The sequence below is a fragment of the Dendronephthya gigantea genome, unplaced genomic scaffold (genome assembly GCF_004324835.1).
Source record: "Dendronephthya gigantea isolate DGI-Jeju-01 unplaced genomic scaffold, DenGig_1.0 000006F, whole genome shotgun sequence".
NCBI lineage: Eukaryota > Metazoa > Cnidaria > Anthozoa > Malacalcyonacea > Nephtheidae > Dendronephthya > Dendronephthya gigantea.
In genome coordinates this window covers 3,823,129-3,835,342 of record NW_021163016.1, presented here as the reverse complement: position 1 = coordinate 3,835,342, position 12,214 = coordinate 3,823,129, and the positions used below count along the sequence as shown (strand labels likewise).

General features: G+C 38.1%; 4 protein-coding genes and 1 long non-coding RNA gene across 6 annotated transcripts; 2 read left to right on the top strand and 3 right to left on the bottom strand.

Moving 5' to 3' along the window:
* The first annotated feature begins 1,457 nt into the window (after nt 1-1,457).
* LOC114516881 (COMM domain-containing protein 4-like) lies at nt 1,458-2,159 on the top strand. The gene has a single exon (XM_028536479.1). It carries the CDS (start codon nt 1,538-1,540, stop codon nt 2,135-2,137), a length of 600 nt encoding a protein of 199 aa, XP_028392280.1. The 5' UTR covers nt 1,458-1,537; the 3' UTR covers nt 2,138-2,159.
* A 295-nt stretch (nt 2,160-2,454) lies between these two features.
* LOC114516880 (craniofacial development protein 1-like) lies at nt 2,455-4,124 on the bottom strand. Of its 2 annotated transcripts, none has more exons than XM_028536477.1 (7): nt 3,922-4,124; nt 3,552-3,630; nt 3,173-3,484; nt 3,010-3,102; nt 2,850-2,922; nt 2,682-2,761; nt 2,455-2,605 (listed from the first exon to the last, which is right to left on the bottom strand). In XM_028536477.1, the coding sequence occupies exons 1-7, from the start codon at nt 3,977-3,979 to the stop codon at nt 2,515-2,517; spliced, it is 786 nt and encodes a 261-aa protein (XP_028392278.1). In that variant the 5' UTR covers nt 3,980-4,124; the 3' UTR covers nt 2,455-2,514. The 2 variants fall into 2 exon arrangements, with proteins under 2 accessions (XP_028392278.1, XP_028392279.1); XM_028536478.1 differs by having other exon boundaries at nt 3,173-3,480; nt 3,556-3,630; nt 3,922-3,940.
* Nucleotides 4,124-11,194, top strand: LOC114516878 (pre-mRNA-splicing factor ATP-dependent RNA helicase PRP16-like). The gene is made up of 24 exons (XM_028536472.1): nt 4,124-5,000; nt 5,128-5,251; nt 5,565-5,677; nt 5,758-5,834; nt 6,093-6,248; nt 6,417-6,602; nt 6,687-6,842; nt 7,003-7,155; nt 7,271-7,351; nt 7,465-7,626; nt 7,711-7,857; nt 7,965-8,063; nt 8,172-8,283; nt 8,367-8,429; nt 8,530-8,685; nt 8,769-8,869; nt 8,952-9,161; nt 9,465-9,629; nt 9,737-9,885; nt 10,037-10,226; nt 10,339-10,464; nt 10,556-10,651; nt 10,742-10,857; nt 10,929-11,194. Exons 1-24 carry the CDS (start codon nt 4,397-4,399, stop codon nt 10,999-11,001), a joined length of 3,615 nt encoding a protein of 1,204 aa, XP_028392273.1. The 5' UTR covers nt 4,124-4,396; the 3' UTR covers nt 11,002-11,194.
* Nucleotides 8,821-9,909, bottom strand: LOC114516883. Its single transcript, XR_003686329.1, has 3 exons — nt 9,854-9,909; nt 9,402-9,626; nt 8,821-8,892 (listed from the first exon to the last, which is right to left on the bottom strand). It is a non-coding gene; the product is annotated as an uncharacterized LOC114516883 (long non-coding RNA).
* LOC114516882 (uncharacterized protein KIAA1143 homolog) lies at nt 11,151-12,175 on the bottom strand. The gene is made up of 2 exons (XM_028536480.1): nt 11,893-12,175; nt 11,151-11,668 (listed from the first exon to the last, which is right to left on the bottom strand). Exons 1-2 carry the CDS (start codon nt 12,149-12,151, stop codon nt 11,505-11,507), a joined length of 423 nt encoding a protein of 140 aa, XP_028392281.1. The 5' UTR covers nt 12,152-12,175; the 3' UTR covers nt 11,151-11,504.
* Between the last annotated feature and the right edge of the window lie 39 nt (nt 12,176-12,214).

The following is a 12,214-nucleotide window of genomic DNA, read 5'->3' as shown; positions in this document are numbered from 1 at the left end:
TGTTCCTCCTTCAAGAACATACATTAGACTCGACTCTTCAAGTCGTTTTGTTCCAAAATATAATGCCTTCTGTAATGATTCTATGATAAATGGGTAAGTGCTCAGCCCCCCATCCATCCAGTGTTTTAGTTTCCATTTCTTTTGAATGCCTCCTTCGCTACATGCTAATGTCTTTGAGTCTTTACAGACACTGATAGAACTTTGCTCATTTTTTATATTAAACAATTGATGCTTCTTTGCAAAAGGAAGAATTAATTCCACCTGCTCAGACTTTGACAAAACAGAATGCTCTTTATCAAAACAATCTTTGGCCGATTTTAATCGAATTATAACAGATGGTAAAATACCAACTTCCAAGAAGTCTTGAAATCGAATAAAGAAATCGTCTGCCCATTTCAATTTCAGATTAACATCAAAAAGATGATTGTCATGAACACGTAGTTTCCTGAATGCTGCAGTTCGAGCTATGAAATATGATGAAGTTGCTTCACATTCAAGTATATTGCCACTTATATTATACTGAAAGCTTTCATAATATGACCAATGTTTCATTCTTAGCCGTTGACAAGGAATAGAAAATTCACCAAGGGTATTGACCACTGAGCCACTGAGTATATCAAAACCTGGAATATTTCTATAAAAAATGTCAATAAAGTTCTCCTGCATTGCAGGCAAGTCAATTTTATGGTCAACGATCATAAAGTATTTTGTATCAATAAGTTGGATTGCATGGTTGAGAGCTTCAGGGATATTCATAAATCTACCAAGAAATTGGGCTTCAGTGACTGTTAAGACTTGTTGATTTGAAGCTGTGATTCCCACGTTTAACGCCAGAAATATTCTTGATCGTTTGTATCGATTTTTAAGCCACTTGACTTGGCTAGTTAGACACTTGACCGTAGGACCCAGTAATATAAATGTTACATCTTTATCGACCGTATCTTTTGTGACAACTTGCCGTTCACTTTGTTGCAGAACATTATGGTATTTCTTGCCCTTATTTGAAGCTGTGTTTTGGCAGTGTTGTTCAGCGAATTCTTGCATTTGTCGAAGAATATTTATAGTAGCCATTACCTCTTTATGTTTGCTATAATGATACTGCCATTCCCCCAAGGCGAACAAAATATACATAAGTAAAAAGATGCTCAAAATTACACGAACATCACGAAGAGAACTTGTAAATCGTGGGTTATTGCACATTATTGTCTTGTTAATAAATTGACACATAACATACAATTACAAGCATTCTCAAGCATATTTATTGGAGATATAAAAACATAATCAAGTAATTTGAAATGCAAATTTCTACGATATTTTTAGGTGCCCCTCCCAGGAAAAAAACTTTAAAATATTGTGTGTTTTTTCTTTGTATATCTTATCTAATCGTTATCATCGATATTTTTTCTAATATCGTAATTTATGCTAATTAGGCTTGAGCATTCATTTTGCATGTTTCAAGCACGTGACTTAAGGACACACAATGTCACAACTTGGGCTGGAACGAATCGAGTAAAGTCAATTTTTGTACGATTTCAACATGAAATTTCGCTTTTGTGGAGATCTAGATTGTCCCGATTGGGTGTTGGCTGAAATAAGCATACTTTCGAGAATTAGTAGTGTTAAAATGAAGCTTTTATCCTTGCAAGTTGTAAAGAGTTTATGTGGGGAAGCTATTGATTATGCCAAGGTTCAAAAATTCACTTCGGATGCAAAATTTGAACATTCTGACGTGAAAGCATCGATTGCAGCTTTATCATTTATCCTTTCAAGTGCAGCGAGGTACAGTGTTGATGGAGACTCGCTTTCAAATGAGCTACAACAACTTGGCTTACCTAGAGAACATTCTATTTCATTGCATAAAGTTTACGAAGACAATTTGACCAAATTACAAGATCATCTGCGGAACACAAGTTTCCGTCTGGACAAGCTCAAAGACTTAGAATGGAGAGTTGATTATGTGTTGGGATCGAGTCAGATGAAAGATCTCAAAGAACCCGAAATCAATTTACGCTTTGTGACAGTCAATTCAGACAGTTCTTCTGAACAGCCAGTGTCTATGACAATGACTTCTGACAAGTTTACTGTGCTTTTGCACGAGCTGAAACAGGCTTATAAAACAATGGAAGGACTTTCTTAGTTCACTAATTCAGATTCAACTTGTTGATGCAAATGTAATGAATCTTGCAATTGAATTAATTTATAATATGCACAGATCAAAATAAACACATCTTACTTATGACAAATAAATGACTTTGGACAATCATTACGGCAACTTTCTTGAGTGCTATTCCCACAGAGAGTTTTGTTGAGTGATTCAGATGTATGATTTGTCAAACATACCTGGTAAATGTGAGCATGAGAATGATATATTAATTTAGCCAAAAGTAGCCAAACAAATCATTCTGCATAGATGCCTTAAACTTCATAATTCACTATTGTACAACACTATATAAGTCAGTTGAACAAATTTTTGAAAGTGATCCTTTGGTTCTTGTTTTTGTTTTGATGGTTCCATTACTTCTTCCTGAAACCCTGTCTAATGTCTCTTTCAATTTCAAACTGTTTCTGATCCACTCTGTTCAGAAAAGCTTGCTTCTCTAAAAATCTAAAGAAGCAAAAATAAAACAATCATTCTATTTCAGTACTTTCAGGAGTTCATCAATGTTAGAAGTGAACATTACCCATCTCTGTTGCTAGTTTTTAGTTCATCTTCAATACCCTCATCCTTTTTAAATGATGTCCAATCAAGTTTAGACTTCTCCTACAATATTTTAAAACAGAGAAGCCAAGTATAATTTCTGCTTGCACTACAGCTTTTTCTATAACTGAACAACAAGGTGGTGTTATACCAATGTGCTCAACTTTGGTTTTTTCCCAATTTTCCCTAAAACACTCCCGAGCCCTCCGCCAGGACGTTTTGTACTATAAAAATTGAAGTATATTAATTCATAATTGGAATATATTGTTGAATTTACAATGTAAAGTTGCTAATATAATTGATGTACTCACGGCAAAGCTGCTCTGGGTTTGACAGAAGAAGGGTTGTCTTTATCACTCACTGGTGCAGGTTTTATTGAGGAAGAATCAACAGATTTAACCACCCTTGATTTAGAAGTAAATATTAGCTAGTTTCTGGAAATATTTTCCTGTATCAAATATTAACAAAACATACTTGACTTCTTCTCCAGCAAAATCAAAGACTTCTGTAACCTCAACTTTCTTTGGAATTTCCTCCTTTTTACCAGAACTTGTTGAGGGATTCTCCTCAGTTTTTTCCTCTGTCTTTTGTGTCATATGTGACGAGGCAGCTGGTCTTGTTGCAGCTGTATCTTGTTTAAAAGCTTCCCAAAGATCATCAACTCTTTTTTTTAATCCCAAGTCTTCTTTTACAGGAATTTCAGCATTTATATTTTCCACTTCATCACTCTCTTCATTGGCTGACACCTCATCATCTTCCTGAAGTTGAATCCCACCTTTTCTCTTCCTAATGAAAATTATAATTGATAACTGTCTGTGTTGTTCTATCTCAATTAAATCACTTCACTTCTCACTTGCTTTCCTGTTTTTTCCCATTTTTGTTCTTTTTAGATCCTTCTGCACCTCCTGCATCTTCATCACTGGATGGTTCCTCTTTGTAAGACAATGATGGTAAAAATATTAAACATTTCTGTTGGACACTAGACAATTTTTCAATGTAGATCTCCCCACAAACATCATCCCACAACATCATCCCCACAAGCTAATATTGCGCGTAATTCACAGCCAAACTTCAGTGATTGACTCATTCATTGACAAATGTTTATCTGTACACTGTCGTGCAAACAACGGTAGAGTAATGTTTTCATTCAATTTTGTATAAAACAGCATTTTTCTTAATTTTCTGTCTCTGTTTCCATTAACATCTCAATGAAAATACTTTACCTGGAATATAGTCTTCATCATCTTCACTGTCGTATTCTGATTCAGAATCATCAGACATAATTATTTGAACTGAAAAATTACACCTTTTTGATTATAGGAAATTTAGGAAAAAACAGGATTTTGATTTGAATTTCCTGGGTTCGCTGTGGAATCGTTCCCATGTCTCAAAATGCTTCTTCGTTTGCTCGGCCATGAACGGAAAATAAATATGGCTGCCGAATGTGAAGTTTTTGTTTATTACGTTTCATCTACGATTTCAAAGAGATAAATACGTTGGATTTTCCTGATTTCATCGTGGATCTGTGATTCATATCAATATAAACCTGGATATTCCTGTTGCTGTTCGAAATAAGGATAAATTTGGCTTCAAAACGTACAACGGATGTTTTCATTAGTCTGTTTCCAAGCTTACTTTAGATAGTTCTGCGCTCCGTACGATCAGTAGAATTGTGGAGATTTTTAGTGTATATCGACGATGAGTTTCGACGGTTCAAGCATCGGTAGACTCGAGGGGTCTTCAAACGCTCCTGGTGGTTTGACCGTTAAAAAACCAAGGGATGCGACCAAAGGCTCGTCAAGAGGTAGTCTGTTAGGACTTCAGAAACTAGCCGAGGAAAAAAGAAAAGAAAGAGAGTTTGAAGAAGGGAAGGTAGCAAAAAAACAGAAGTCTGACAACTGGGAGGATGATGATGATGATGATAGGACCAACTCAGGTTCCTCTGTGAAGCATCGGCACTACCGGTCAAAAATGGTAGAGACACCATCACATCCTGGTGGTGTGAGTGATGCTTATAGGGAGAAAAAGAAACAACGTGATGAACGTGATAGAGAACAGAGAAGAGGAGGTGTATACGCTGATACAAAACAACGTAATTATAAGGATACACGAGAGGATAGGAGGGAGAAGGATTGGGAAAAGAGGGATAGAAGGCAAGATGAAGGGTCAAGAAGAGATAGATCTTCAAGAAGCAAAGGGGATAGCACTAGGTCAACACAGGGACGTTACAATTGGGAGGAAACACCAAGCAGTCGAAGGTCAAGACAAGAGAGAGAGTATACTCCAAATCGTAGTTCAAAAGGTTAGTAAACTTTGGTGTGGGCTCAGTGCTAATGCTAAAATGTTCCTAAAATCATGAATGTAAAAAACCTGTAGCCTATTAACTGCTGTCTAACCAATCCCTCCTAAATTTATGTGTGTTTATTCAGATTTAAAAACACCATCTCGCACTTCTTGGGATGATGAGGAAGACATGACACCATCAAGACAAACCTGGGAGGCACCATCACCAGCAAGATCTGACATATCAAAGAAGGACCGCAGTGAAAGAAGGTTTACATAATGTTATTAGCAACAATCCCAATCCAGATTGTTTACTCCCCTCTTTACTGTTTACTCCAACACTTCCCCTTCTCCCCATAGAGAATTCCTCACCCTCTTATCATACAATGTCAACACTTTGTTCTGAGAATTTCAGCTCTAGTATATTCATCCTTTCATGCCAGCTTCTAATTCCTTCTTGTCACAATAACACCTTTTCAATATAAAACAGCAACTCTCTTGTTTCCATCTCTTCCTGAGGTTTCCATATTTCCAGCTTATAGCTTCATTTTGACTTGACGAATCTTGTATCTTCAACCTTTAGACGTGAAAAGAAGGTGGACGACACTCCAGCTCTTACTCCTACATACAAATACAACAGCTGGGCAAATGATAAAAAAAGTTTTGGTGTAACTCCAAGATTTTCCAGAGGAAAAGGTAAGATCCTTCCATAGGTCCAATTGAACATGGTCTGGCTTCAAGCAAGCAAAAATATATCCATGTGAAACATCTTGCAGCTCAACGTACTGATGAAGAGGGAAGTGAGAAAGAAATGTCTGAAACAGAAAGAAGAGAATGGGATGAAGAACAAAAGGTATCTGCTCATTTTTAGCTTGTCTGGTTTGGTAACTCTGGGTAGAAACATCACAAGACATGATACACAGTCGAATTTATCCACACTGCCTGGATTTATCAGGGTTGATGTGTCTGATACAGAAGGTTCAGCTCCAAATTCAGTCCTGTTTGGAAATTGAACCATTCCCACTTGTTTGCCATAGACCATGATTCATTGTCTCCTAGTTCTTCATTGTCTCCTGCAGAGATGTTCACTACAGGATGTTCTCTATTCCAGCGTCTAGACAGAGCATGGTATGACATGGACAGTGGCCAGGATGAGACTCACAATCCATTTTCAAACATCAGCGATGAATATGTTGCTCAGAAGGAGGAGGCAATTGCAAAGAAACAATTCAAACGAATTTCAGCTCAACAGCGACAAATTAACAAAGTACGCGTCGTAAAATACACTTTGCATTTTGTTTCTTCCAGTGAAGCAATTATAAATGTTAAAACTTTTGGAGCATGAAAATTCAACACCAGAATAGCTAGAAACGAGAGAGAGTTAACCAGTTTCTTCTTCTAATAGCTTGAGCTTGTAGTCTTTATATTAATTCAGGATATTGAGAAATGGGAGACAAACAGAATGCTTACAAGCGGTGTTGTGCAACGCTTAGAAGTTGACGAGGATTTTGAGGACGAACAACAAAACAGAGTGCATTTGCTTGTGCATAACATGGTTCCGCCATTTCTGGATGGTAGGATCGTTTTCACGAAACAACCAGAGCCTGTGATTCCTGTCAAGGTAAATGAAATGAACTTCTGGTACACGCACGCGATATAAGTACACAGATCAAGAGTGTAATCAATTCTTTGTTCTTTTCCAAAGGATGGATCCTCGGACATGGCTATAATAAGTCGTAAAGGTTGTCTGGCTGTTAGGAAGTTCAGAGAGGAGAAAGAGAGGAAGAAGGCGCAACATAAAGATTGGGAACTAGCTGGTACTAAGCTGGGAAATCTTCTTGGCGTTGAGAAAAAGAAAGAGGTAAGCGGTAATCTACCTACGCCGGTGCCCACCAGATCATTCGTCCAGACGAACGTTGTATACACTCGAAAAATAAATGAACAACTGAGATGATAGTTCTATCAGAAGGGTTTTGTTCACAAAGTCTTTTCCACAAATTCTTCACTTTTCTATTCGTCAGGATGATGGTGACAATGACGGCGATGATTATAAAGAAAATCAAAGATTTGCAGAACATATGAAAGACAAGAGTGAGAGCTCCAGTGAATTTGCCACACAGAAATCTTTAAAAGAGCAAAGGCAATTTCTTCCAATATTCTCCGTAAGACAAGAGGTATTGAAGTAATTGAACACCGGAGTTCTAATTACTAATTAACAATTTAGAAGCTAATTACTTACTCTATTATTTATTGTTCAATTAGAATGTAATAGAATATGTTTGATTTCAGTTATTAAACGTTATTCGAGACAATCAAGTTGTGATTATTGTCGGGGAAACAGGCTCTGGAAAGACAACACAACTAACCCAGGTTCGTGGATATATTGTATGTTTGCGGGTGAAAGCTCGTCTAAAATAAGAACGACCAAGGCAGCCGGTGCGGTCCACCGTCTTTTGGATAACATATTATCTTTACTCCTGTAGTATCTCCACGAAGATGGTTACAGTAATTATGGAATGATTGGTTGCACTCAACCACGACGTGTTGCCGCAATGTCTGTAGCTAAGAGAGTGAGTGAAGAAATGAGTGTAAGACTGGGAGAGGAGGTTGGGTATGCAATCCGTTTTGAAGACGTCACATCTGAGGTACGTGTATGAAACGAAACCTTTCCGTAGTGATTAGCATCTTCAAACCTTGCACATGATAATATCGTATATGCCTTCTTTCAGTCTACAATGATCAAGTACATGACGGATGGTATATTGCTGAGAGAGTCGCTGAATGAACCAGATTTAGATCGTTATAGTGCTATTATTATGGACGAAGCTCATGAACGCTCATTGAATACAGATGTGCTGTTTGGTCTTCTCAGAGAGGTCGGTTGATTTCGCATTAGTTAGGTCTATATTACACAGCTATTTCTCTCGCCGAGTCGCCGTCCTGTACTATGCACAGTTGTTTATTCAAAGTTATTCGTCTCCAGGTTATTGGCAGACGAAGAGATCTCAAACTGATTGTAACGTCAGCGACAATGGACTCTGATAAATTTGCTGTTTTCTTTGGCAATTCCCCGGTTTATACGGTAAGAAATACAGAAGTCTGAACACACCTCTATACTAATACACGATGCTTTTCAGAAATGTATAAATACTTACGCCAAATGTAACGAGACATTAATCTTTTGTGTTAGATTCCTGGTCGAACATTTCCAGTGGAGATATTCTTCAGCAAGAACGTCGTTGAAGATTACGTTGACGCAGCCGTGAAACAAGCTCTGCAGATTCATCTCACACCATCCAAAGGTTGGTGGATCTTTGAGGCTAGTTTGAGTTGCTTCCTGTATTACAGCAGCCAGTAATCAATGCATGGTTGTCTTGTTTTCCAGGAGATCTTCTCATATTTATGCCTGGTCAGGAGGATATTGAAGTAACCTGCGCCTTGATACGTGGTATGTTTGTTATAAAACGACTTCACTAAATCACAGCAAGCTCGTCCATATGTCTGCCTTGAGGGAATACAGTATACTCAAATATCTTTCTTTTCTCTAGAACGTCTTGACGAGGTGGACGACGCTCCTCTTCTGGCAATTCTACCGATTTACTCTCAACTTCCCTCGGATTTGCAGGCAAAAATATTTCAAAAATCACCAGAAGGCGTACGCAAGTGTATTGTCGCAACAAATATCGCTGAGACGTCGCTTACTGGTGAGACTTTGCTTGAAGTAAAACAATTTTTGACGTTTAGCGTCAGTTTAATACTTGAGGGTGTTCGTTTTATTGTGTTTTAGTTGATGGGATTATCTTCGTTATTGATTGTGGTTACTGTAAACTTAAAGTTTTCAATCCAAAAATTGGAATGGATGCTCTCCAAGTGTATCCCATCAGTCAGGTTCGTCAAAATTTGCTTCATTTCTAAAGTATGATGGTAGAGTTCTGATATTCATGGTGAGAGTTATTGTTGGATTTTGTAGGCAAATGCTAACCAAAGATCGGGTCGAGCCGGGAGGACTGGACCAGGGCAATGTTTCCGCTTGTACACAGAGAGTAATTACAAAAATGAACTTTTGATAGCAACTGTACCGGAAATACAACGAACTAATTTATCAAATGTTGTGCTATTGCTCAAATCACTTGGTGTACAAGATTTGCTTGAGTTTCACTTTATGGACCCACCTCCTCAGGTATGGTTGTACTCACCCCTAAGGTATGGTTGCCCCACCTCTCAGATGTGGTTGTCCCCACCTCAGGTATGGTTGTACTCACCCCTAAGGTATGGTTGCCCCACCTCTCAGATGTGGTTGTCCCCACCTCAGGTATGGTTGTACTCACCCCTAAGGTATGGTTGCCCCACCTCTCAGATGTGGTTGCCCCCACCTCTTAGATGTGGTTGTCCCCACCTCCTTAGGTATGGTTGCTCTCACCTCTCAAGTATGACTTGACCCAATCTATCAACCACCTCACTGACATGGTAATTTTCTCTACAGGATAATATTCTCAACTCAATGTATCAACTTTGGATTCTTGGCGCACTTGATAACACAGGTAACCTAACCCCACTTGGACGACAAATGGTTGAATTCCCACTTGATCCTGCCATGTCAAAGATGTTGATTGTTGCTGTGGAAATGGAGTGCAGCGAAGAAGTTCTGGTAAAAAGATGTTTAAGTTTTGTTGATGCTTTTGTTTAGTTATTCATCACTGGCCTTGTCCAAACATACAGGATGGTTAGCAAGCAATGTTTTTATTTTCCATCTAGACAATTGTATCAATGTTATCAGTTCCTGCAATTTTCTACCGTCCAAAAGGAAGAGAAGAAGAAAGTGATGCAATCAGGGAGAAATTTGCTGTTCCTGAAAGTGATCATTTGACCTACCTTCATGTCTATCAACAATGGAAAACAAACAAGTAAGATGGTTTGCTGTGATAATGAGGATTGTGCCTAATGTGTCTTGAAATCCATATGGTGCCTAGAGGTAGCAACCAACCTTGTAGCAACCAATCCCTCAATGGTAGAACTCTGTCAGTTCATGGGTCAAAGATGTATTTCTCTTATCAGTTATTCAAGCCAGTGGTGTTCAGAGCATTTCATCCATGTGAAAGCAATCCGTAAGGTGCGTGAAGTTCGAGGTCAACTGAGAGACATCATGGTTCAACATCGAATGCCACTGCATTCATGTGGCAATGATTGGGATGTTATAAGAAAATGTATCTGTTCATCATATTTCCATCAGGCAGCAAGATTAAAGGTGAGCAATTGTACTTCATGTTACAATATGATGATATTCACAGTCATCTCACTTGACTAGTCTTTATATCCAGTATTCTCGTCTTGTAATGGTGATATGAAATATTTTCCAGGGTATTGGTGAATACGTCAATATGCGAACAGGCATGCCCTGTCATCTTCATCCAACAAGTGCTTTATTTGGTATGGGATTCACGCCAGACTATATTGTTTACCATGAACTGGTCATGACATCCAAGGTTGGTTTATAAACGAGGTTGTCTCTAGTAAGACCATTTACATTTGTTCAGGTTTTCCAAGATTTTCTAAAATGTACCGTTATGTTTCCAGGAATATATGCAGTGCGTCACATCTGTTGATGGTTACTGGTTGGCAGAACTGGGACCAATGTTCTACACCGTCAAGGAGTCATTGAAAACAAGACATGTATGTTTTTCATCCACCTTTCCCAGAGAATCTGCAATCCACTACCTTCACATGCCTGAGCCACTGTTCTGAATAATGCTTTTGTTTTAGGAGAAACGTCAAGTAGCGAAGGAGAAGTTGATTGAAATGGAGGAAGAAATGGCTGAAGCCACAGCACAAATCAAAGCAAGAGAAGCTGAGAAAATTGAGAAAGTTTCATCTGTTAGGTTAGATTGACATGAATTTCAGTTCCCAGATAAAAAGAAATAGTAATATATTTACTCATCTGTCTATCTAGGTCCCAGATTGCTACACCTGGGTTGAAGAAACCTGGTACACCTCGCCGCACACCACATCGCTTTGGTCTATAAGGATTATGACATTCCTTGAACCTGGTGCCTATTTCCAGCTTGGCTCAAGTAACAGACAATGAGATGACTTGCCCTTAGGCAATATACAATGATGCAATTTATAATATGTTCATATAGAATCATTCCTCTACATATTATTGTGTATAAAAGGAAAGGAATATTGTACATTTATCACATCTCTAGTGTTGTAATGTAATTTCTACATTCATGCTTCTAGCATTGACCATAATACTAGAAAATAGATCATTTTTACTTGGTATGAGTTGCATGTGTTCTTTATCTGCCTGCCACTCTTTGATATTTACTGCCATTAATCATTTTATCTTATCTTGGTGGATATTATGCATATCTGTATTTGAGAAAGAGTTGTAGTTCCTCATTCCCTGATCTTAGGGCATACAAAGGTAATGATTCTCTCAGTACAGGTCTGTGTGCAGTGGACTCTCTCAGTGTCCTATACTATCTATTGTTGCTCCTAGGTATCTTTACCTGACAATCCTCAATCACCCCTCATCATCCTCCTCATCAAATGACAACAACTTGCTGTTCTTCACTGCCTTAATATCTACTTTCTTTTTCTTAACATTCTTCTTTCCATCTTTCCCATCTGTTGGTCGTTTGTCAGGCTTTTTAAATATAGGTTTATCATTTTTACTGTCCCAACAATCTATAGAAACAGAAAAAACATATTAAAAGTTTAAAACCCAAACACTTGAGCTGAGTAGAGAATTTGACTTAACAACTCTTTCTCAATTTGTCACCTACTTTCATTCACTATGAAAGCTGGGATTGAGATAAAATTGCTGGTATAATGTGTTGCACTATTTGTTCTGCATATCCTGGACTAATTAAATCTTAGTATCCCTGTCCATGTTTAAAAACATACAATACCTTCACTGCTGTTCTCTTCCTTAAACTTCGCGACTTCTTCAGCAGTCATATCTCCTGGTTTCAATACAACAACAACTGGTTCTTCATTTTCGTTTTCTTGCTCATTTTCATCGCTTTCGTTTTTCAAACGGTCTACTTCGTCAGAAAATTTATCACTGATATTTGCCTGTTCTTTGTAGCCAACACGCTCCTTGAATTTCTTTAAAAATGACGGTTCATCTTGTTGAACATATTTCACGTTCCTACTCTTGGCCGCCATCTTGAAACGAGATCAGTTGGAAGGCTTGGGACGAGAAAATAAAACAACTTTGCAAAATCAACC